Genomic DNA, 25301 nt, shown 5'->3' on the forward strand with positions numbered 1-25301 from the left:
CCGGAAGACACTGGACATGGCAGTGGGGTTACCAGGGCAGCCTCTGGATTTGCTGCCCCTTGCTGTGAGAGCCTGGACAGGCGAAGGCCTCTCCGCCTGTCAGCCGGGTTATGACAATGGAAATGGATTCGCCCTGGGTGCTGCAGGCCGCAAGTCCAAAGTCAAGGTGTGGGCAGGGTCTGTTCCTCTGGAGGCTCGATGGAGCGCCCACCGCTGGCTGACCCTAGCTCCTGGTAGGTGCTCGTGATTCTTGGCCTTTTTTACTCCAGTCTCCTCCTCTGTCTTCACCTGACATTCTCTCTTGTACCTCTCTCCTCCTTAGAGACTGGCAATCATTGCATTTAGGGCCTGCCTAATCCAGCATGAGCTCATCTAAACTAACCATGTCTGCAAAGATCCCATTTCCAAACTGGGTCATATTCTGAGGTTCCAGGTAGTCATGGATTCTGGGGTGGGGACACCCTTCAACCTAGTACAAAATGCAACCATGACATGCATTGCAGAGGGTGGCTGTGAGGGTGAGGGGCACCTGAGCAGAAGCTAGACAGGAGGGAGGGCTTGTCACACTGCTAAGGCACCATAATCACCAGCCATATTAGTGCCTGGGTTGTGTTCCTCCAGGGCACATGAGATGTTTTCCACAATCCATTCCTTCATTTTCTGGGGTCAAACCCTTAACCTTTGAGGCAGCCCCCATTTAGAAATATGAGACAGGTTTTGGCCCAAAATATCCCTTTACCTCTTTGGCTTGTCACATCCCTGTCTTTATGTCCTACCTGGGGTGAGGAGAGGCGTGGTGGAAGGGGATGTATGGGACCCAGCAGAAGGTGCTCTTTGCTGAGAAGTTTGTGCCTCTTGCGTAAGTTTTCCAGGCACAGGACACCATCCACGTGGGGATCTGCCGCAGGCGCCCTGACATTTCTAAGCAAGGAGCCCTTCTGGTCTTTCGCTGCCTTTCTCCCTGCCTGGCACTGCACACACAAGGTCTGAGTCAGCACGTGTGGTCAGTGTCATATTCAGACCTGACCACTTCACTCCAGGGTTTGGAGTGTGGCAAAGAAATTAACCCAACTCAATCTATTCTGTTTCCAATTCTACTTCCTCGAGTCCTGGCAAGCATTATAAGCTCAAAGATAATTCCTGAACTATTTGCCAGCATAATTCTTGGCCTTACTAGGAGGATCGGCCCAAAGAGACTCCTCATGCTTTTCTTTTATTCTTTATTTTTGCTTAATCTGTGGAATATTTTTGGATTTAGTTAATGGTTCAGGATCAGGGAGGCAAAATCTGCTGGCCCTGCTCAGAGGTTCTCAGGTTTTAGCGCAGACCAGTGTGATCTCAGGGCTTTGCTGAAAACACAGACTCCGGTGTGCACCCCTGGGTTCTGATTCAGGAGGACTGCGTAGGTCCAAGAATGAGCGCTCTAACGGATCCTCCGGCAATGCAGTGGCTTCGGGCCACACCAGAGGACCATCGCTGGATCTGCATCTCCCAGAATGTGTTCCTGCCCTAAGAACTCCCCAAGCTGTTTAAAGCGGTGCCAGTGTCTCAGACTAACGCTCGGGCACCACATCCTGAGACCTCTCACCAGGCAACAGCCCGTGGGCAGCTTCTTTGATGAGCCCCTCTGCGGGCCCAGGAGGTGAAACAGGAAGCCCAGTCCCAGCGCTGGGAAGTCACGGACCTCAAGGCCACGGTCCTTGGCCACTCTTGGGCCCATTTCTTATTAAACATTCCAATATTTTCACTCATTCTTTGACTTTTTATTTTGATTAGTGCTTAGGTCTCCTAGGACAACGGTGATTTTTCTTTCTTTTCTTCCTATCTTCTATAGCCTTATGTGATCAGAACTTGTACTGCAAGGTGGATGTAATGACAGGGTTCATGTGGTGACAGCTACTCAGTTTCTGTCACTCTAAGAGTATGACCTGCTTGTTTCTCTGAGTGTGTGTGTGTGTGTGTGTGTGTGTGTGTGTGTGTGTGTGTGTATGAACAGTCCTTTCTGTTAAGAGGAGGAGGCTGTAATGAGGACAAGGCTGATAATGACGCGGGCAGCTCTGTTTTTAAATGTCTTCACTTGGTGCAATCAGAATGTGGTGACCCCTCTGTTGCCCCGGTGTTTGAGTGGGAATTTTACATGAAATTTCAGCTGCTTGATTGATTCTTTGAAAAGCCTTTCGAGAACACGTTATAGTGAAGACAGCTCTCTGTGCTTGTCTTTTCTGACTGTGAACACAGCCATTCCCACACACACAGGAAGAATTTCCCAAGCCCACCCCTTCCTTCTTCTGAGGTGACTGTTAGCAGCCCAGATAGCTCTAATTTGCTGATAGCACTTTTGAGAAATAGAAACTTCTGCAAAAGAAAATTATTCTTTCATTGGTGTGTTGTGTATTTTTAATATTCCATTAGACTTGGTCCACTTATCTCTATAATTTCAAATGGTACCATATCATTTATGGACTGCAAAAGGATTTTCACAGGCAAGTTAAGTCCAATTGTGGAATGGGGTGTTTATCAGTTCTCTCAGAATGTCATCTAAATTCATATTTCACATTCTGAGATCAGTGTTGTGTTCTCTCTCCATCTCAGCGAGCGAAAAATTACACACAACAGACTCTCACTTCTAATATGAATAAAAAATGTTCTTCACTTTATCAGCTCCAAACCAATATCCCTGAGGAATTTAAATATCTCACTCTTCTTTCTTTCATTTCTTACAAAATAGCTGTGGGAGAAACCCACGAGATACACCCCAGCCATCCATCCGGGGGGTTCCCGGGCTGAGTCAAGAAATCCAACCCCACTTATACAACAAAACCAGCACATCTGGGGAAAAGTCTGTGAAAGTGGCATCAATGATAGACACAGAGGAGATGCGTGGCCATCCCAGGGGCTGTGTCCGCTGTCCAGGCTCCTGCCGCCTGTCACCCACCAGCCCTGTGACCTCCTCCACATTTTCCTCTCTACCTTAGCTTCCTCTGCTTCTGTGCTTCAAGAAGGACAGGACCCTTCTCCCCACCAGCAAACCCAGAGAGAGAGACAGAAAGAAAGAGGGAGAGAGAGAGAAAGACAGAGACAGAGAGGGACAGAGGGAGACAGAGAGAGGCCCCTTCCATGGAAAAGATTTAGCCCAATGCCTGGCTCATGGTACGTTATTAACAAAATCTAATTTCAGTACAGCATTATTTATTACCACTCAAAGAAAAAAAGACTTTTTGATAAATCAAGCTGGTTTTACTCCCTCTGATTTCCTGCTTTTCATGTATTTGCCTCTCTCTCGTCTACAGACCTTCCTCCCAACCCCTAAACCAAGCTCAGCAGACTACAGCCCGAGAGCCAAAGCTCCTTTTATAAACAAAGCCTTAGTTTGTGGCATGAAGGCGCTGTGCAGGTGCTCCTGTAAGTGCACACCGCCGTGCGCAGAGCTGCGATGTCCTGTACACACTGTTTTAAGCTCTCTACTTCACACACCTAGCAACATCTTGACAAAGTGCAAAATACACACGGATTAGTCGGCTTTCACACTCCTATGCACGGCACCTTATGCCTGCGACATCTCAAAATGAGAGCACGTGGGAAGACCACATCCAGCTAGCTCTCTCCCCCTTTGTTTTGTTCTCCTAGAAGCAGACCTCAGACAGGGATGTGCATGCAAAGAGCTCACTCAGGAGGTGGTTCCCGAGGAGAAGCCATGGCTGTGGGCTGGCACCTGATCCCACCGGGTCCTCTGGGAGCCAGGGTGGGATGCATCTCATAGTCACCCTATTCAGAGGGGATAAGCGGGTATTAATCTACCAACTCTTGCCTCTTAAAGGCTGGTGGTGGGAACATGAAGTCCCTGTGTATGCAGAGCACACTTCTGGGGTCAGAGGAAGCCCCAGTCCAGCAGCTGCAGAGCTCAGGGAGCCCACCCTGTGTGGCAGTGGTCAGCCCTTGGAGATCCAAGTGGGCCACCAGTGGTCGCTCTGTTACCCAGCCCAGTGCCAGAGAGGGTGAGCTGAGACTGCTGTGAAGCAGATCTTAGGGTGCACACTGCTTCCTAATTTCCATGCGATCCATTCACTAAAACTCTTGCCGTTGACCTGGGCACCAGAGGGCATTGCTGACCTGAATTGGCAGATGCTACTTTTGCTGAATGTATTTACTTAAGTGTTTGCTAAGCAATACATTATTTCAAAATTAAGTGATGAAGTTCTTGGTGGTCGATTTTTATTTTAAAGTGAGACAGTTGGAATATGAGTTACTAGGAAAGATCTCACAGTTCAGGGAGCCCCGTGCACAGGCTGTGACCTCAGGTATAGCCCTGCCCGGGAAGCTTTCAGCTGCCTGGGAAATGCTTCCTGGCTTCTCCAATTCCACTCCAAACAGGCAAGAAGCTATCGTCATCCCAGTGTCAAGACTGGAACTGAGACAGTGTAGTAGTTAACCTGTGTCTAACCCTCTCCCAAGGACTCAGTCTTTCTAGCCTTTGAAAGGTTCTACACTTTGAAAGCTTCAGTGGATTCTAATGCACCTGGCTTAGACATCCCTAGGTTCTAACACATGTTCTTCATTTGCTTAACTGAGACTTGTTAGAAAGCAACCTCTCGAAGGTTGAGAACATTGCAAACTTCCTCAGGAAGCCCCGAGTTGGCAGAAGCACGAGCCTGGAACCAAAACACTCGTTTTCCTTGTGACAGCTGTGTGAGAGGATGATAAACAGTTACGTGAGTAAATGAAGAGGCCAAAGGAGGCAGGGAAGATGCTCGAAGGAGGAGGGGAGAGGTATCTGAGCCAGTTCTGGAAGGAAGGGCAACAGAGGCCTGAGCAGCCGTCTTAGCAGAGAGAACACCGTATGCACAGGAGTTTTCCGCTGCTGTACGAGGGATCGCCTACGTTTTGTGCTTTACAGAAACAATTAACATTTGTGATTGCAAACAGTTTCTGGGGTTGGAGATTTAGGAGCTGCCTGTGTGGTTCTGGCTCTAGTCATGAGCTCGCAGTCAAGAGGCTGGCGAGGCTGTAGTTACTCTGAATTTTGACTGCGATGGGAGATCTGCCTCCACTGCGGTTCTCATGTTGAGGGTGAGCTGGGACTGGCTGCTGGGAGGTGGCCTCAGATCCTGCCATGTGGGTTTCTCCGTCAGGCCACTCGAGTGTCTCGCAATACAGCAGTTTGTTTCAGCCATAAAAAGAAGGAACAAGAAGAACCCAGCCTTGGAGTCCATACAGTGGCCTTTCTCCAGCTCCTCATCAGCTACACGAGTCGTCAGCACTCAGTGTGGGAAAGAACAACCTCGGAGCACAGGGCCAGGAGATGGGGGTCACCCGGGCCATCTTGGGGGTGGCTTCTGTAACATGCAAAATAAGAGGGCATTGCCTTTGTGGGAAGGCAGGAGCTGTGATGCCCCCGAAATGCAGGCGAGCTGGGCAAATAGTGGCAGGAGATGCAGTCAGGCAGCGTTAGTCAGACTGTAGTGTAGACCAAGGGAGCAGACATAGGAGCCGCTGCTCCCGCCGGGGCTCCCTGCCCGCCCATGCGCTGGGGTCTGGATTCAGAGCTCCGCAGAACTGGATTCCCCTGCACTGGTTCCCTTTCCTGTGGACTGGTGCCCACAAGGATCAAGGGCTGCACAGCATCCAGAGGACCCAGAGACGCTTTCCGAGGCTCTCTCCTCTGACCATCCTCACTCCAGACCCAGAGTGTGTGTGTGTGTGGGGGGGGGGGGCACGGGGGACAGGGCCCCGGACACTGGAGATTTCTCCTTGCCCCTGTGGCTTTCCAGACATGCACAAAGTGAAGGCCTTGGTCTGGAACAGTTTCAAATTCTGTTTACTGGGCTCACACTGACAGGGGCTGGATTCCACCTCCCTCCCATTCTGCTTGGTCCTGTGAACTTGGGAAGAGTCAGTGCCCACTCTGACACTCAACTTCCTCCCAGGTAAGATGGGAACAGCTGGCCTGCAACATCAGGGCTGGAGGAATGAGGACAGTCCTACCACAATGCCTCTATCACGCCCAGCACCAGGGGTGACTTTTAAATAAGCAGATTGAGTCTGCGGCTCCTGACCTCTCTCCAGCGTCCCTGATCTCCTTACGCTAAGATGAGTTTACCTTAGTAAGTGTTGCTCTGTTTCGGTAGAATTTTACCAACTGAGTCCCCTTTGGTGCTCTGAGATTGGCTTGCTCCTATGCATCCGTCATTAGGCTGGCTGTGAGGGCCCTGGGTGTGGACTGTGCACAGATTTCCACTGATCTTTCCAAGTTATGGATCACTGTTGCCCAGGGCCAGCAAGGCGGAGGTGGGTTGGAGGATCCTTTGTTTGGGACTGGCACGGATCAGACCTTGCAACTGGAAAGGAATTCTGTCCTCCAGGAGTAGCGAAAGAAACAGCTCGGGGTCTGGAGGCCGATTTTCTTAAACTGAATGCAGAGACAGGAGCACCTAAGTCCAAAGTCCGCGGGTGGGGTCGTCCTGTCTCCCTCCCTGTCCTTCCAGTGCGAGTGAGAGGCAGTGGTGGTGCTGGCATCGCTCTTGGGTGACCGTGATCAGCACCAGGATCAGCACCAGCTCCCAACAAGGCCTGTCCCTTCCTTTCCCTTCCCCTTGTCATGTTTACTGAGAAGGGAACGCTTACAACAGAAAGCACAGTGCTTCCTTTGAAACAAGTTTTTCTTTTTTAAAAATTACATTCCCGTGTCGCCGTGAGACTTATCTGGGAGGACACTAATTGCTTGCTTGTACCAATCTGTTTCCTGTTCTTAAAAATATCTCTGTAAACAAATGTTATTTTAAAAACACCCTTTGCAGACACTGCCCTTGTCATCCTGTCCAAGCCCAGGTAAACTCATTATCTGCTCCAACACCAGCAGCTGTCAGGGCCCAGCCGCTCTGTCTGGGTGTCCAGGGTGGAGCGAGCTCTTATCTCCCGCCGCACCCTGCTGCCTGCAGGGCCGGGGGCTGTGGATGGGCACGGTGCCTGGGGCTCCCATCTTGCCAGGCCCAGAGTACTATGTCTAGGTCATGAATACCCTGCTGGTTAGATTCCACCCCCCAGGGAAGCTGCAGCCCTGGTGACACCGTGCAGGTTGTGTGTCTTTCGATAGCATTAACCTTTTTATCTCACTTAACAGGACAATTGCCCTACGATGAGAGGGACAGAATGAGTCTGGGGACTGCATTCCCCAGGGTCGGTCTTCAGGGTGGAGGAAACTGAGCTTACGAACACCCTGCTGAGGGTGCAGGTGGTGACTGAAAGCCAGGTGCATCCCTGTACCCAGGGGAACAGGTACGGGGATCTGCTCTGCTCCTTCTCCCCGCCTCAAACAAAGGGCAAAACACTCAACTAGACACCCAGCTCATTCTCCTCCCTCCTTCCAGGCAGAGGGCTCCTGGGTGGCCCCTATGGACAAGCATGGCCTGTTATCCTACTCTGAACCCCTGAAAGCAGACCGTATCAGTTCCCTACAGCATTGTCCTTAGTGACCTTAGTGACAACGTCATTTACCATTTTACCGTTCAGGAGGTCAGAAACCTAAAGGGCTCTCGCTGGGCTAAGAAGATGCCGCATCAGTTCTGGAGGCTCCATGGGAATCGGGCCTCTCGTGATAGTGAAGCATGCGGTGTTTACTTGCTTGGCTTGGGAGCTTCCCGGAAGACTGGCAGAGCACACTTGTGGGTGTGCCTAGTGGGTCATCGGTGTGTGACCAGGAGCGCAGGTCTGGTCCCTCGCCCCTTCCTCCCTGGTGCTGCTCTGCCTTGCTGTGCCTCCCAGCCCCACCGTGCCCTTCTGCCATGATGTTCCTGGCTCAGCGCCAGCCAACTCTGGACTGAACCCCCTAAACCATGAGCCAAGTTAAATCTCCCCTCCTCCAGCAGGTTGTGGGTGTCAGGTATTTGGTCCCAGCAACAGGAAAGGTGAATATCACAGTTTCCCAGCATGTAAACAATCAAGAATAGAAATGTCTGGAATAAGCTTCATAAAATGGGCTTGTCCTTTAGCACCTCTCAAGATTCCTCCACTAAAATAGCACAGACGTCTCTTTATCAGCCTGGGAGAGGAGTCAGGGCAGAGACCTTGGGGCCGAATCCAATCCAGTCCCTTTGCCTCTGCGGCTAGGAGTCAGGACAGGCGTGTCAGCTCTGGGCACTTTTCATCAGACTCCAAAGCCTCCTCACGGCAGTTCTTCCCACCCAGAGCTCCTACGGGGACAGTGGTGCTCACTGAACGCCTGTCTGAAAGTGGGGGTGCCCTCTATTCCAGCTGAGGGTGTCCAGAGCCAGGTGTGACATACATAAGGAGACGTTGCAACACCAAGACAAAGTAAGAATGGACAACTCTCAGCTTCCTATCTCAGAAAGCCAGAGTCCAAGGGGACTAGAACTCAGCACCCCGGGAGTCTCCTGTGGAGAAAGCTTCGCCCACAAAACAATTCAGGAGAGACAGGAGAGAAATATCTAAAGAAGCTTAATTCTGGCTCCCACTTTAGAGGTTCACCGAATTTCGACAGTCATTTTTATAGCTGTAACTCACAAAGGTCAAAAAGCAACAACAAAATCAACAAAAAACCCCAACTTGTTTTATTTCCTCTGCTGTTCTAAAAGGAGAGGAGCTCAACTACACTGCATCTACTTGGTGCTGCTCAGGCTGTGAGGGAGAGGTCAGCAGCTGGTCACCGCGTGCTCCGGATAACCACGTTTAGCAGGGGAAACCCACTGGCATCCTGGTGCCACCTACAGAAAGGGGGACGCTTATCGCTTCTGTGGTGTGAGGTTTGATTCACCAGGAGACACCTTTACAGGTGTCTTCTCCTGACTTGGGGAACCTTTGCCTGTGATCTTATCAATACGGTGGAGGCCATGACGCCTGGGGCGACTCTCACTGTTTGGCCAACAGCTCACATCATGTTGGAGGTGACAGAGCTGCCACCACCCATCCCGCCCGGCCTGCTACCCCCCCCCCCCCAAAAAAAAACACTTGCTTTCAGAAGTAGTTAACACAACTGTATTTTTATCCCAACAGCAATGTGTGGTTATTTGCCTGCTAGCTTGTACTGGTTCATTTAGTCTTTGCAAGCGCCTTGGAGAGGCAGCATCACGATACCCAGTCTCTACAGTGAAGAATCCGAGGCACAGACCCTGCCGTTACAGAACTTCTTTCTCTCTATCATGGTAATGGAATTGTCGGTGAGCGTTAATAACATGCAGATCATAATTAGGGCTACTGGCTCTTCCAGCCGACCAATTCCCACTGCCTCACGCTTAGAAGCGATCCTGAAATTCAGACTCCAGCGAAGTGCATCTGAAGACTCTTGTCTTACACAGGGCACTGTAATGAAGTTCAAGTCCCCTGCAGTCCCAGTAAGAGCACGCCCACCACATCCCACTCTTACACCTTGGCTCATGATGGTGTACACACCGGTATGTAAACACAGAAGTATGTATGCACTGGTATGTAAAGAAGAGTCACAGCTCCTACGGGATCTTTGCAAACCACTTGTTAATACATTTGGTTCTTTATATCTGTGGGTTTGGCATCCATAGATTCAACCAGCAGAGGAGCAAACAAATTTGAAAAAATAACAGCAGCTGTACTGAAACTTTTTCCCTGTGCATTATCCCCTGAACAATTCAGGACAACAGAGATTTACATAACATTTGCATTGCATTAGGTATTACACATGGTCTAGAGATGGATTAAAATATACTGGAGGAGGAAGAGTATGGGTTATAGATTACGCCATTTTGTATAGAAGTCACAAGCTTGCAAGGGTTCCAGTGTTTGTGGGGATGTCTTGGGGATTAGTCTCCTTTAGACACTGAGGGAAAGCTGTGCGTCTTTCCATAGTATTAAATATTCTTTGGCCACATTATTATACATGATTTAATGGGATTCCAATGCAGGGATATAATGTGATTCACTGAACAAATCCCGTGGCTACACCTTTACTTGGTTCTGTAAACAAAAATCCTGTCGCTGGATGTCTGTCCTCCTGCTGTATTTGGTCATGTGGAATTGCTGAGTTAAAGAACGTCAGGGCACTTTTCAAAGCCATTTGATTCTTTCTGCCAAAATACGCAGCCAGTGTGTGGTGCTGATTTGCATTTCCCACAGCTGCAGCTGGTGGATCTGTAGGAGCCAACCGAGCTCAGCAAGCTGGACCGGGCACAGTGACCTGAAGGAAGCCTCCGTCCATGTGATCCTGGGCACTGGAGCCCACGGCCTGATCAGAGCAAAAGTTACACCAAAGCTTCATTGTTGTTTTGTTTTCTTATGCTGAAAAGCAGACTCAGTATCTACTTCACCTGTCACCTCCCAGATGAATATTGATAGAACCGATTTAAAGTGTGGGAGAAAGAAACCCACAGGCTTTGGACGGGGGCTGATACAGGTTCAGATCTCACAGAGCTCGGTGATGCTGAGTCTCTGTACAACAGAGAGCTCTTTACCAACCTCATTAGACTGCCAGCAAGACTCAATTAAATACCAAGTACTCCCACTGCCTGACCTACGATGCCAGGCCATGGGTGCTCAAAAGTTTAATTTCAGTTTATTTATTATCAGGCCGCAGTGTCAAATTCAGAAATGACACAAAAGGAAAAACGAGAGCTCTGAGAAGTCATCGGAGAAACATCCCCAAACCAGCCAAGGTGTTATTTTCCATCTTCAGGGGACTCTAGAAGAGCCTCAGTGTTCCCCCAGAGCTGCCCACAAAGCCTGGAGAGTGCGAAGCCCTCTGGCTCCCCCACCCTGACCTGTGCTGGTGTGAACCATCCCATCGGGGTTCAAAGCTCTGCCCAGAGAGAGGCTCGCATCCAGGAAGTCTCAGTGCCCACCTCGGGACCACTGTACCAGTCTCCCTTCTGCTGGGGCTCTGAAAACAGAAACATTTCTGGGGCGCTGCACCCAAAATGCAGTCCATGTCTGCAGAGTGCCCTCTATTTTACTATTTTTAAGTTGAACTAGTTATTTTAATTATTGCAATCAAATTTTGAGTTACACATGAATTACCTGAGGATAATCTGCTTTTTAATGAAGAAGGAAATGGACTGCATGAAAAGAAAAAATATGAAATTGGCTCTATGACCTCGTTCTTGTGCCTACAATCATACTTCAAGGTGACAATCAACGCAAGTGATTTTGAGAGGACCTGAAGACACAGGAGAATCCATGTGCAGATTGGCTGCTCCTCAGCTCCAGTGACAGATGATCTGATAGATCACAACCCACCAGCTATGGGGCTTCGGCCACTCTTTTGTCTATTATTTAATGATGATCAACAATCTATCCCAGTGAAATTTATAAGCAAGTGAAATACCCTTTAAAACCAAAATAGAGAAGCAATATAAATCCTAGGCACTTTAAGATGTCCAAAAGTCTTGAAGTGGTCTATTGCTAGTTTGTCTTAATCTAAGCTGGTGGCTTCTGGTCACCTTTCCCTAAATGACTTTATGCTGAAAACTGCCAACAGCTATTGTAATGAGCCTGGTCCCGGCTGGAAGCCAAACACACAGAAGGCGAGTCTGAGGAAAAGCCACTTCTAGGCTGCTCACCAGCCCTTCCCTTTGATGATGGTCACGCTCAGTGCTGTAGGAGCAGAGTGTCCCTATTTCTCTCCTGTTTGAACCAGAACTCAGATAAAAATTCTTCATAACTTGGAGGGAACCTCTCCAACCAGGGCTATTGACAGATGTGGGGTTTCTAGTGATTCAAATTCAATAACTGGAACAATCTGCCAATGATGCAAAATCTGCATTCATCATATCTGTTGGCTAATAAAGAAGGAAAATAGTTCTCTAAAAGAAAAGAAAAACTCCTTTTAGGAAAGAAAAAAAGCTCTTCAGCTTTTTAGGGCACCTCATATAAAATGAGATGGAGAAATTTAAGATACCAAAGGGGGGGGGACCCAAAAAACCAATAATGAAAACAAAAACAAAACAAAACAAAAAAAGATGTACTCTAAATTCTTCATCACCCTCCATTTAAAGTTATTTTTACTATGTAAAAACCAAAAATAAAAAGAGAAAATGAGAGAAAGCTTAGGAAATCAAACATTTGTCAAACCCAAAAAGATGAATCCCACTTAATGCCAAAGTTAAGTGTTTTTTGATTCAGCCACTGCCAAGTGACACTGATGGTTGTTCTGGTGTTTTAAGATGTCCATAAGTGGAGGAAACAAAGTAGATGGTTTAAGAATCTACCAAGCTGAGAAACTTAGATTTGAGCGGTAGCTCCTCATCTTCCCCGGGGTCGGGGTCCTTGAGAACCAGCTCAGCAGCCCCGAGCACCCCAGGCCGGCCTCTAAATGCTCTCCCACTGTCCTAGCTTGTCCCATTACTCTCTGCAGCTTCCTTCCCAGGTCACGTCTCTGTTACCCTGTGTTTCCTGGGGCTGTGTTTAAAGGTTAAGCAGTGGCTGGTGGGTGTCTTGAGTTACTTTCTCCTGGACCCAATTCATGACACCAAAAACTAAAGGAAGGGAGGCTTATTTCAGCTCGCAGTTTGTAGAGCTCTCCACAGTCAGCTGGCTTCAAGGCAGGGTGGCATGGCAGAGGGGAATTGCAGAGAAGAACCAGCTCATGGCATGGTGGTGAGACGCACAGAGAGATCAAGGGAGGAGAGAGGGAGATGAGTCCTTCCAGGCCGCACCCCAGTGACCCATCTCCTCCAACCGGGCCACCTCGCAAATCGCATTCAGTATGAACCCGTCAATGTTCTAACTCACTGATGAGTATCACACCCCATGATCTGGTCACCTCCCTAAGCCTCACCTATGAGTGCGTGAAGCTTTGAAAGGTATCTCGGTGTAAACGGTGACAGCGGGTTTCTGTTTATGGCAGGCTGTGTCTGTTATCCTTGGGGTGACATCAGAAGCCCTGCCAGTCCTCTGCCCACTGTGCGCTTCCTGCAGTGTCCCCCCTCTGGCTCTCCACACATCCTGAACAGCATATATGTGTGTGTGCATTTGTTATTTTTCACCTGCTTTACCCTCACACTGGGTCGCCCCGAAGCCCAGGAGGTGGGTTACCCTGGTGGTCCACTGAATTTGAAGGGTGGCTACACTCTCTGATGCAAGGGCAGGGCCCCCAGGTAGTTCCCGTCCAACAAGGGGTGCATCTGGTCTCTGTGGCTCCAATCTCACGGTCAGCTGTGGAAATACTGATGCTGCTCCCAGCTCATATTTGCAGGCTGCCGGGATGGGGGACAGTTAAGCTTAACACCCAAGCTGGCTACATCTTTAATCTTGCCAATACGCCTGTCAAGAAGAGACTGATTCTCTTCTTGTGGCAGGGGAATAAACTGGGACTTGGGCCAAGCAACTTTTCCAGAGTCTCGTGGTTGATAAAAGGCAGCGAGATGCTCCTGCCTCTCAGCCCAGGTTTCAGTTAAACTGAGGTCACACCAGGTGATGAGACACAGCCGCGCCATGGATGAATGGGCTGACCTCAGAGCCATGGGAAAATAGGTAGAGTTGCCAATGGGGACCTAAGATCCACAGAGGTGTCCAAGGATCTAGCCACCCTGGAGAGGTGGCAGAGGTCACAGCTAAGACCCACCCTCTCTCTCTACCACGCCTAAGGTTGGGGAAGTCCCTCATCTCTGCAACTGACCTCAGACACGGGGCTTAGCATCCGCCTCCAGAATGTCCCATTCTATTGTGTCTGCTGACACCACAGAGCAAGAATAATCGCAGAGGGGCGCCAAGCATCTGTGCTTCATTTGCAAGGATAATGTGTTACTTTTAAAATAAGACAGTTTATTTACATCGCTGCTTTCTCCTCTATTTTCTCAGCAGTAAGTGATACAAAAAAAATGGAGGAGATTATCCCAACAAAAATATTTATGAGTAAATAGCTTGCAGAAACGGGGAGGATGCTACTCTCTAATTCTGGTCCCACCCACCAAAACAAGGAAGCGAATGCTCCTGACAGCATGACTGAATTGTGTGTAATTATTGCCAATGTTTTAAACATGATGATAATGAGAAATGTATTAGCAATAGATTAGAGCGGCCTCAAAACATTTATTTTCCTAAGAATATGACTTCTGCTTCTAATTTTTATTCAAGGAACGAGGGAAAAATGCTATTTATTATTGTTTCAGGCAAGTTGACTTGATCTAATTTTCACAGCTTCTTTAGCATATTCCTGGAGGTGCACCTTACGTGACATCCTTTTAACTGGGATCATTCTGACCAAACCAGAATTATCTTCTGACTCGCACCTGTGCATACAAATTCACCGGCTCCTTTGAATAGACTGTTCCCTTCATATTCTTACATTTCTTCTGTGGCATAGTCAAGAGCTCTTGAGTATCTCATAGCAAATAAATGGACATGAATCTAAAAATTAATCCTAAAGAAATAAAAAAAAAATCTTTACATGACACTACAAAGAAAAATGAGAATTCTCTCCATTTTTCATATCTGACCTAAAATTTGGGCATTATAAAGTTTCAGGAAATCCTTATTAGCTGAAAGTAGAAAATAAATGACATGCACATTCTTGGTACCTTTTACTGTATGTACATTTCTATGAGCCGGCTCTCACCTTCCTTAGATTATCTGGGAGATAATACATAATAAGATAAAGGGAAATTCAAACAAAGACAGGAAAGTGCTCCGCTCAAAGTCTTTAAAAAGACAAATGATACTTTCACAATGCAAATGTGAGGATCACTTTTTAAGGGCCTCTTTTGGAAACTATTTCCATTTGCAAAAATACCCTGACCATTAGCTACTCTGAGTAGTTGCAAATTGTGGCTGCGTTCAGAAAAGCTGGCAGATTTCGGCTGATGAATTTCAGTCTAGCAGCCAAGACGATCAACTAAATAAACCATTTATCAAACGTTAGAGACCTTTATCTGATTTCATTTTGTAGCGCAGCCAGACATAGTTTAAAAACATAGACAGAGCTGCCAGAATGGAGTGGCTAAGTGTGGCTACAGAAAAGAATAAAACAGTGCCCCGGGTGAACCCAATTTCAGTGAGTGGGATAGATGGCTCTTATTTTCTCCAAACATTTTCTCCAATATTTAAGTGAGAGGCACAGATCCTCATCGGCGTCCTATTCACCAGATGGACTGGCACACTACTTCTTAGAGGCTGGCGTGATGTCTGGCGCTAGGTAGGTAACAGGTAAACAATTTAAATTACTGGATGATTACATAAGAGTGAGACTAAGCTCTCAAAATAATTTCCTCTGTTTCTATCACAGAATACAGACAATACAAATTGAAAACATAAATTCATCCATCTCTCCATCCATCCATCTCTCCATCCACCCATCCATCCACCTATTTATCCACCCATCCATCCACCTATTTATCTACCCATCCATCCATCCATCCATCCATCCATCCACCCACTCATTCGCCCATCCATCCTCTATCCATTCATCTGCTCAATAAATCTCAGAACTCAACAAGTGCCTCTTGAGTATCTGGTGCTGTACTATATGTGGCAATGGTAATACACAGTTGGGACAAAGACCCAAGGCCCCTTGCTTCAGGTAGGACCTGACCCAGGGTGGTTTCTGAGGAAGCACACGGATGCATTTGCTGTGGAGAATGCCACAGGCTTGCAAGGGAAACATGATGTCTACAGCTCCAAGCTTCTGGCAGGAAGCATGACCAGCGGGCACCTCAGCTGACCTCACAACCCCGCCTCAAGTTTCCATGTCTCTTTCCTTTTATCTCTCAACAAATGGCTTCTTGGGTGTCTCTAATGTGGCAGGGAGTTGAAGATCATCCCCCATGCCTCACTGTCATAACATGTTGTTCAACAAAATGCAATGTGGAAGACAGGACAGTGAACAGCCGAGTTCATAGCTTTGGCTCAGTGTCCAGCGCCCCACCCCTGTCTATGTCAGCTCTGCCTGTCCCCTGAGTGGACACCTCTGTCCTGGCCATCCTGGGAGATGTACCCATGAAAGGAAATGTACCATGCGGAAAATCCAAAGGAAAGGCTCACCTCGTTAGCAGCTGACTCTCGTGAACCATGGGCTTTCTGAAGCCTCCGCTCCCACCGAGTGGGGCACACAGGCTGGCTGGGAGTCTGAGCCATGCATTTCCACAGCCAGAAGCCCTGCTCTCACGGGAGCCCTGACTTCCTTGTCTACACTCACCACGGCCCAGGCTTGTGCATGCCACTTGAGACATTGCAAGAGGACAGGACGTCCAAACTGAGAATCAATGTGAATGCACCAAAGTCCTTAGCAGCCCAAATAAAACACTTTCCTGCAAATAAAGGGTACATGGCTCTGTCCTGAGTGCCCCAGCCCACCCAGCATGGACTTTGAGAGCCGCTCTTAGGACAGGCTGTCTGTCAGCAGCTGTCCTGGAATAACACTGGGAAGGAAGTCCACAGCTATGTCGGAGAAACCTGCAGCGCGCCGGGGTCCACGGAGAGGAGCTGGGTCGCAGGGAGAGGAAGGCACTCCACACTGAGAGCAAGGCCGTGGGAACTTCAGTGCTTCCGCTCCGCCCGAAGCTCGGCAAGGAGCCCAGGAGCCGCTCAGCACAGCACCGCTGCACACCTCGGCCTCACCTCTCTCCCGAAGGCTGTGCCGTGTTGCCTGGCTCAGCACTGAACTCTGGAAACCCTCGCCGAAAAGTGACACTTCTCATTCCTTCCCACTGATTTTCCCATTTCAGGTAAAATGCCTTTATCTTTCCTTGGGGGTTGTTTATGTACTGTGGTTGGAAATGCTTAATTCGGCTCCTATACCGACACACTTATCATAGCTTCACAAGAGCCCAGATGAGAAGATCATGAGCTGGAGAGATGCTTGTCCCCCAAGTAAACTTAAAACAGGGATGCACACCCTTATTCCCAATTCGGTTTATAAATAGAAAAGGTTTGCCGTTGGGACTCAGAGGAGCCGATGCAGAGAAATCATGGTGCGTGCTCTTCCCCCAAGGGGAGAACTTGCCGGATGCTGGTGGGGGTTACAGGACGTTGGTGTAGGTTGGTTCCTGTTTTCTGCTCCTCAAGTGTAAAATCTTAGGGTCATTTCCAAGTTATGCCTGCTGTTTTTCCCTCTAGACATGTAATTATGTTTTCCAACAGACATATATTTAGGACTCCTGGGTCATACAGGTCTAGCCCACGTGAGAGGGGACACTCTTTAAGGAGAAAAGTCACAGTATGAAGTTCCGAAGGCCACAGGTACACATAGCCAGGGAATGGGGCACAAACAAGACACTGATGACTAAGGTGGTGGCTTCTCAGAGCGCACGGTCTAATCCAGAATCCTGCGAGAAGGCAGCCCGGAAAGAGAACAAGGAGTAATAAAGACCCACGGATTTGTCCCGCCCAGAACAAGTGCAGAACAAGGGCAAATGCACACGGCCCAGGGCGGGAGCGCGTGGGTGACCACAGAGCCAGAGGGGGGCTGAGGGTGACGCCCAGCGCCAAGCCTGGGGGACAGAGTCAGGACCTGAGCTGCCCAAGGGAAGCAGAGGGGGTGGGGAGGAGAGGCTGGAAGGGGTCCCAAGTCCCTTCAGGCCTGCGACAGGGTTTCCTACCGAGGTGCTGGATGGTGAGCTATGGGCGGCCTTGACCTCAGGAGAGGCCAGGGCCTGGAGCCACATTCGGTGGGGGACTTAACCAGGGATGGGGGCGCATGCTCATTCTTAACAGAATAGCAGACACCCAGCTCCGTGTGACCATCACATCTCATGTGACTGATCACGTGTGCGTAGAAATTGGACCCTGAGTTCTCAATTTCAAAATAGCTTCCTGAGCTTTGAACTTAAGAAACCTGGAAATAAGAATTTGTAGGGGCTGGAGATATAGCTCAGTGGCATGAACACCTGCCTGGCAAGTGCAAGGTCCTGAGTTCCATTCAAAATAAAAAATCCCAAAATAGGAACAATTTTTAAAAAGGAAATGTGAAATCTAAATATTTTGATACAACCACAGATTCTAAAACCTTTAAAACTCTAGGCAAAGCCAAGGAATTGGCCCTGTGGCCTGACGGGTCCAGAAACATGGTGACGCATGACCTGGCAGAGACTGAGGATCTGGAGAGGGTCTACGGGGCAAGGGCACGGTGGGTGCACAGAGAGAGAGGGACCCAGGGCAACCTAGGGTCACCCACGGCAGAGAGCAGGACAAAGCCGTCGGCCTGGCTGGGCACCAAGGTCAGCCTCAATGACCTGGAACAGTCGCTCTGACCCTCCTCACTCCCCCTCCCCTTTCTACAGAACAGGGACCCACAGGGCCTGAAGCAGAGTCTGAGAGGGACAGGCATCAGGCTGAAGGACACGAGAGTGTGTGCCTTCCTGGTCACATCGCACGGCTCCCTTTCACAGGCCGCCCCCCACCCACTGGGCACCCCTGACTCCCTCCTTCTCTCTCGAGACCACACTCCATGCTCATGGAAAAGAAAACATTCGGCTCAGCTCACCTCCCGGTCCAGCAGCGCAGGTGACACCACGGTGACAATGTCTCCCTTCTCCGGATCGATGTAGAACATGTTGGGGGAAGGCTTGTCAGGCGTCTGCTGACGGATATTGTACCTCAGGAGGGCATTGTCGGTGGCCGGGTCGTCCGCGTCGAAGGCTGTCATCCGCATGACAGTGGTCCCTGCAGGGCGGGACGAGAGGGCAGGAGACGGTTACCCAGGGGCACTGGCAATGGCACAATATGCCAGTCACTGTCCAAAGCAAGAGAGACGGTGCGTTTCCTGAGCTCCACCACGCCTGGGCTTCCGTTCCCTCTCCATCACTTTTAAAGGCCTGGAATAAGGAGATGGCATCTCCGCTGCTCAGCAGAGTGACAGCTTAATTTTTCCTTCTGCTGATTTCTGCTTATTTGCCCAGGCACTCGCTTGATATGGATGTGGTTGTGTGACAGTGGCCTTCATTTGGAAACCTCTGAAGGCCCACCCCCTCTGTGTGCTGGGGAAGTGATGTGGGGCAGGGCACCAAGCCATGAAGCCATGGACCCTGGTGTCCTGGCTGGGTCCCAGACAAACACGTAAACAAGGAAAGACAAGAAAACACACCGAAGGCCATGAGAGGGGAAAGATGGGCGTGGAGACCGGCATCGCCCAGCCTGGGGTTTGGAGAAAGTTCAGCCTGGGTTCCAGACGGGACAGTTGTCAGGTGAGCAGGTGAGAGAGGAAAAGAACAGGACTCCCAAGGAGCAAAAGATTCCACTTAAAGAACGTATTAATTGGGCACAATTTCTCAGGGATGTCAGACCCTAAGATGAGGGTGGCATGGCGGGCTCCCCCACAGCTGGGCAGGAGGGCATAGCAGGAGCTCATGGCATGAAGCCATGCAGGCTATTTTTTTGATGTTGCCTTTTTGAGACAGGGTCACCCTTGGCAGTTCAGGCTGGTTTCGAACTTGCAATGATCCTCCCGCCTCAGCCTCCTGAGTGCTGGGATTAGAGGAGTGTCCACCACACCCGGCTTGCCATGGGAGCTATAAGGATGTCAGAGCACGGGTTCTGCATACACAGAGCTGATGCAAAAGGGAACACTGTGACTCCTGAGGGCAACTAACCAGCACTTAGTAAAGAGAAAAGCCTTCAATTACTTGGGGTCACACACACATGCGAAGAAGGGCTTTGTGCAGGGACTCTCATGGGAACATGATCTATCATGAGGAAAACTTTGAAAGAAACCCAGCTGTCCAAAAAAAGGGAATCAGTAAAGCCAACTGTGAGATATTTTGCAGTAGCTCAGCACTGCTGTAGATCTAATGTTTTCCAACACAGAAAATTCTCTACGATCTATAACTAAGAAATGTCAGGTGGGAGAGTATTATCCATATGGATGGTGTCAGCTTTGTGGACCTGCTTGCCAAGAAAACTCCGTGATACACATATGCTTGGCGGGTATAGATTAGGCACGGAAGGAAGCCTAAGGAAGTGACCTTCGCACAGTTGACGGTGGGTAAACCTGGGGGAGCAGAAGAGGGGCTGGGGTTGGGGATGGCATCAGGGGGAAAGATGTTTTGTTATTATATCACAAGGTGGGTGTACTGCTTTTGAAATTAAAATTTCCAAAACAAAGACTGTATTTATAATACGTATATTGACAGAAACACCACCTGGAACTGAACCAGACAAACCAGACTCAGTGAACCATCACGAGGCCTTTTTTCCTCAAGGCTGCCCTGCCCACTGTGATGCTGAAGGGACCTGCTGGTCAGAGACCAGCGCGGGAGGCCCATGGCTTCCAGCAGCAACATTCACCTGCAGAAATTACTACAGTTTAACAGAGACACGGGACCCATCCGGCTCATCCCAGCCTGGATCTCTTTCCCTTGTCTAACATGTTGCTCTGATCCTCAAAGCTGATTTACATTTCCCCCCACCTTGGAATCCAGCTATCAGCTCTTTGGGCTCAGTGATCAGGTAAACGTGGATTGGTCTGTGAGGTCCATCAATGGTGCCACTCACACAGAGGCTTCGAGGCTCACTTTCTATCTATGAACCTGTGTGTTGGCCTTTGAAGTTTTGGCAGGGCCAGAACAGAACACTCTTGGCAGGGGCAGCCCCTTACACCGCCCCAGGCCTTTGTAAGACAGCACCCAACCAAACGGCACTGTCTCCTGCTGAGCCAGACTGGGGAATTGGGGAATCGGGATTTTCCACCCAGTGGCCTGGTGCCCCTAGTCAGTGGCTTGGTTCCCTTCCTAACCTAGGAAGTCAGGCCCACTGGAGGGTCTCTGTCCAAAAGCAGAGGCATCACTATCTATCGCGTACAGGTACCAATTCCCTATGATGAATGTAATCATTATGTGTACATAAAATGTATCAATAAACTTAAATTTATTTAAAAATCAAAGGAAACTAGCAGCAGACATCAGGCTCCAGATCCCACCCTTGGTGATGCTCAGCGGGTTCCATGTGGCCAAAGGCAGGGAAGAGGAGGCCTTGACCCCATATTTCCACACCAGAGGCTCAGGTTAAGTACACTTGACACAGTGGCTCTCCCTCGGCCAGCGCCTAGCGAATGCTTAATTGTCTGAATCCATGCCTACTTAATCTGTCTTTAACTGAAGTCAAAGCTGAACAAGAGGAAGTAGAAAAATGAAGTCCTCATGGCTTGTTGTTGGGAGCCGCAGCCCCGAGCCCGGTCGCCTCACTTGGCGGACGTGAGGCCTGTAGTAAAGAGTAAAGCCTGAGGTAAATTACCCCTCCCATCGAATATGTTAGTTTTCTGCTTACCGCGTAAACAACCCGCTCAACAATATAGTCTGTCTGGCAACTGATGATGTTAGCCAATCAGCTTGTCTTGCTTATTTTAACATGATTGGACACTATACCCGTATATATACCGGTGCCACCCCTGGGCGGAAGAAAAAGCCAGATAAAAGCCCAAAAGTAGAAGCCCAAAAGGAGCCGCGGAGAGCGGACCGGTAGAGGCTTTGGGGCAGGCTAAAGCACAAAAGGAGCCGCGGGGAGCGGACCAAAGGAGGCTTTAGCTGGGAGAACCCAGGGCAGGCTATACGGAGAAAAAAAATAAAAAGAAAAGGTTGTCCACTACCAGACTGTGTCGTGTGTCCTTCCTGCCGGCCGGGAGCGGACATCGACATTTGGAGGCCCGCCCGGGGACTGATCACCCCCGAGACGTGACAGCGGACAACGCTCCAGTACAGAGCTGCGAGACAGGTGAGTTGGGGATAAGCCTGGGCTCTGGGTGGCGCGCACCTACAGGGCTTTTAGACTCCCCTCAGGCTCACGCGTAAGTGGCGGATTCCTTGGGCCTCACGCGGTGAGTAACATATTAAAAAATGGGAAACATGTTAGGTAGCGGCACTAAGAGCGAGGGTGGTTGTGGAGAAAGCTCTCAAGAGCTTACAAAAGTACGCAGGGTATCTGAGCAGGCCCAGTCAGGGAGCTCCCGAGAGGTGTTTGTCAAGGGGAACAAGGATGCTAAGGAGGAGGACGGGGCTCTAGCCTCGGAGTCGTCTGACTCCGAGGACGAGGGAAAGTTGAATGACAGGGAGGCCAAAGAGACCAGCTGTCAGGAGCCTAAATCGCTCAATAAGGAGTCGCAGGGTTCTTTTCCAGCGTTGCCCCGCGAATTGCGCTCTGCTCAACCTGGTCTGCGGAGGAGTAGAGAGCTCCTGAGCGCTCCCCGGCGCGAGAGGGAGGCGAAGCCTTCCGCCCCACCTTGGGGGCCGTTTCCGGAGGCGATCCCTCGCCGCGGGGCGGCCGCCCGGGAGCTCCCTTCCTCTTCGCCAGAACAGGAAGTGATGCACGGGCCCCCATTTTCCGCCCAATCACGGCCGCTGTCTTATGCTCCGCCGCCGGCAGGTCGGTATTTTTACAGGCGGCTTTGGCAGGGGGGACGCTTGTCTCATGAGGTACATCCACCTGGGATAGATAGTGGCCCCTACGAGATATTTCCTGTACAAGTAGCTATGGGCCAGGGACGCAATGTATGGGAGCCTTTTGAGATAAAGCAGATTAGAGAACTTAAAAATGCAGTTACAACCTTTGGGCCGACTGCGCCTTACACCATTGCCATGCTGGAGAATCTGTCTTCTGGGCCCCTCACCCCCGCGGACTGGATTCAGCTGGCAAAGGCCTGTCTGCCCTCGGGCAGTTACCTGGATTGGCGAGCCTGGTATGCAGAGTTCTCTGCCGAGCAGGCTGAGAAAAACGCCAATCGAGGAAACCGGGGGTGGAACAAGGAAATGCTTATGGGAGAAGGTCGGCACGCTGATGATCAGACGCAGTTCCCCGGCGCTGTCTATGAACAAATCAATGCCATAGGGCTCCGCGCCTGAAAGCAAGTAAGTGGTGCTGGAACAGCCTCCTTGTGTCTTTCAAAAATAATTCAGGGTACCACAGAGCCATTTGTTGACTTTGTGGCCCGAATGCAAGATGCTGCCGATAAGATATTTTCTGATCCGGGAGTGGCTCAACCGCTGGTAAGACAGCTGATTTTTGAGCAATGTACAAAGGAGTGCAAGGCAGCGATAGCTCCTCATAAAAACAAGGACCTCAATGCCTGGATTAGGATATGCAGAGAGATAGGGGGGCCGCTCTCCAACTCGGGAGTGGCTGCTCTCCTGGCCGCGGCTGTACAGCAGAGGGGACCTCGCGGGTTAGAAGGGGAATGTAAGGCTAAAGGGTGTTTTGCCTGCGGGGAGCCAGGACACATTAAACGTCACTGCCCAAACAATGCAGATGCTAGGCCTCGCCCTAGAAATGAAGAACCATATGTTTGTGGGCGATGCAAGAAGGGATCACACAAAGCTAAGGAGTATAGGTCGGTCTTTGATGCTCAGGGCAACCATATTTGTGGACAAGATGCTAGAGAGCCAAAAAACGGCCAGAGGGGGCCCCCTTCAAAGGCGGGCCCCCGCCCCAGAGACAGGACAGCTCAGGGTGGCAGCCTTCAACAAGGGCCACCCCTGGGTCAGCAGGTGTGGACCTCAGTGTCGCCTCAGGACTTATATTAGTGCCTGATATGGGTGTTCAAGTGGTTAAAACCACCTTTAAGGGACCGTTACCCGAAAATTCCGTGGGTCTGGTGATCGGGAGATCCTCCACGGCCCTTCGGGGTCTCACAGTAGTCCCGGGGGTCATAGACTCAGACTACACAGGACATATTAAAATTATGGTTCAATCTCTTGTGGGTACTATGGTAATTAATAAAGGAGACAAGATAGCGCAGCTCTTGCTGCTCCCCAGTCTCCACAAGAGATTTCCCTCAAAGCAGAAAATTAAAAAAAGTCAAGGTTTCGGTTCCTCAGGGGAAGTCTTTGAGGGACTCCATATGACACTTGATAAAAGGCCCATGCTCTCACTTAAGGTCAATGGCAAAAATATAACAGGGCTCCTAGACACAGGAGCTGACCGTTCCATTATCTCCAGAAAGGATTGGCCTTCCAACTGGCCCACCAACACTGCAGATAACACGCTGCAGGGCCTGGGGATGGTGTCAGCTCCTCAGGTTAGTGCTTCAACCCTGCTCTGGTGCGATGAGGAGGGTCATCAGGGCCATTTCCAACCGTTTGTGTTGCAGTTGCCAGTGTCTCTATGGGGAAGGGACATCCTCACTCAGATGGATGTCACGCTTACGTCAAACTGCTCCCCCCAGGCTAAGGATATACTCAGGAACCAGGGATATACCCCCGGCAAAGGCTTGGGCAATGCCCTACAGGGTCGGACATCCCCAATACCAGTAGAAAACAAAAAAGGTAGGCAAGGATTGGGTTTTTCTTAGGGGCCGCTGAAGAAGCTCTCCTACCCACTTCGATCAAAATCACCTGGAGATCAAATGATCCGGTTTGGGTACCTCAGTGGCCCCTGCCTAAGGAAAAGCTATTAGCCTTGTCAAAAATAGTCAGTACACAACTTAAATTAGGACACATTAACATTGTCTCCGATTCTAGGTATGTGGTCAATGCTATGCAAGTGCTTGAGACTGCCGGTTTAATTAGATCCACTTCCACAGTGGCTGGACTGTTCCTGTCTATCCAGACATTGCTTCAAAACAGACACCATAAGGTCTTCACCACCCACATAAGAGCACATACATCCCTGCCAGGGCCTATGGCACAGGGGAATGCGGCTGCTGACACTGCCACTCGCCCGTTATGGATTTTTACCTTACTAACACCAATCGAGCGAGCCCGTGCCTTCCATGATAAATTTCATGTTAATGCCAGGACACTAGCAAACCATTTCCATGTTTCTAGAGCAGATGCACGAGATATCGTGCGACTATGTGACTCCTGTGCCACATACAAACCTGCCATACCGATGGGAGTAAACCCTCGAGGTTTGATCCCTGGTGATGTTTGGCAGATGGACATCACACATATACAGGAGTTTGGGACTCTTAAATATGTTCATGTTTCCACAGACACCTGTTCTCACGTCATATTTACAACAACAAAAACAGGTGAAAAAGTGTCTAATGTGATCAATCATTGCCTGGCGGCTTGGGCCGCATGGGGCAAACCAAAAATATTAAAAACTGATAATGGACCAGCCTATATAGGCAAAGCTTTCAATGAGTTCTGCAAAATGATGGAGGTTCAATTAAAACATGGTATCCCATACAATCCCCAAGGTCAAGAAATCATTGAGAGGGCTCATAGAAGCCTCAAAGAAATTTTACAAAAACAAAAAGGGGGAGTAGGCCAAGGCCTGGCCCCAAAGGCACAATTATCCATGGCACTATTCACACACAATTTTTTAAATTTAAATAATGATAATCGCTCCCCAGCTGTGGAGCACTGCAACCCTTCCCCCAACCATAAAGGGTGGGTGAAGTGGAAAGATGTCCTGACAGGACAATGGATGGGCCCGGATCCGGTAATCAGCTGGAACCGAGG

At 49.7% G+C, this 25301-nt stretch overlaps 1 protein-coding gene across 3 annotated transcripts in view; it reads right to left on the reverse strand.

Moving 5' to 3' along the window:
- The window catches only part of Cdh13 (cadherin 13), a 1022569-nt gene that overhangs the window by 246591 nt on the left and 750677 nt on the right, over positions 1-25301 (reverse strand). For all 3 annotated transcript variants that reach the window (XM_063247740.1, XM_013158918.3, XM_063247739.1), the window contains one exon: positions 18395-18573. In XM_063247740.1, coding sequence (XP_063103810.1) covers positions 18395-18573 — 179 coding nt within the window. The remainder of the gene's footprint in view (positions 1-18394; positions 18574-25301) is intronic.

This window comes from Cavia porcellus, unplaced genomic scaffold, assembly GCF_034190915.1.
Source record: "Cavia porcellus strain 051 isolate PalLab524CR breed Dunkin Hartley unplaced genomic scaffold, mCavPor4.1 scaffold_4, whole genome shotgun sequence".
In the NCBI taxonomy this organism is placed as follows: Eukaryota; Metazoa; Chordata; class Mammalia; order Rodentia; family Caviidae; genus Cavia; species Cavia porcellus.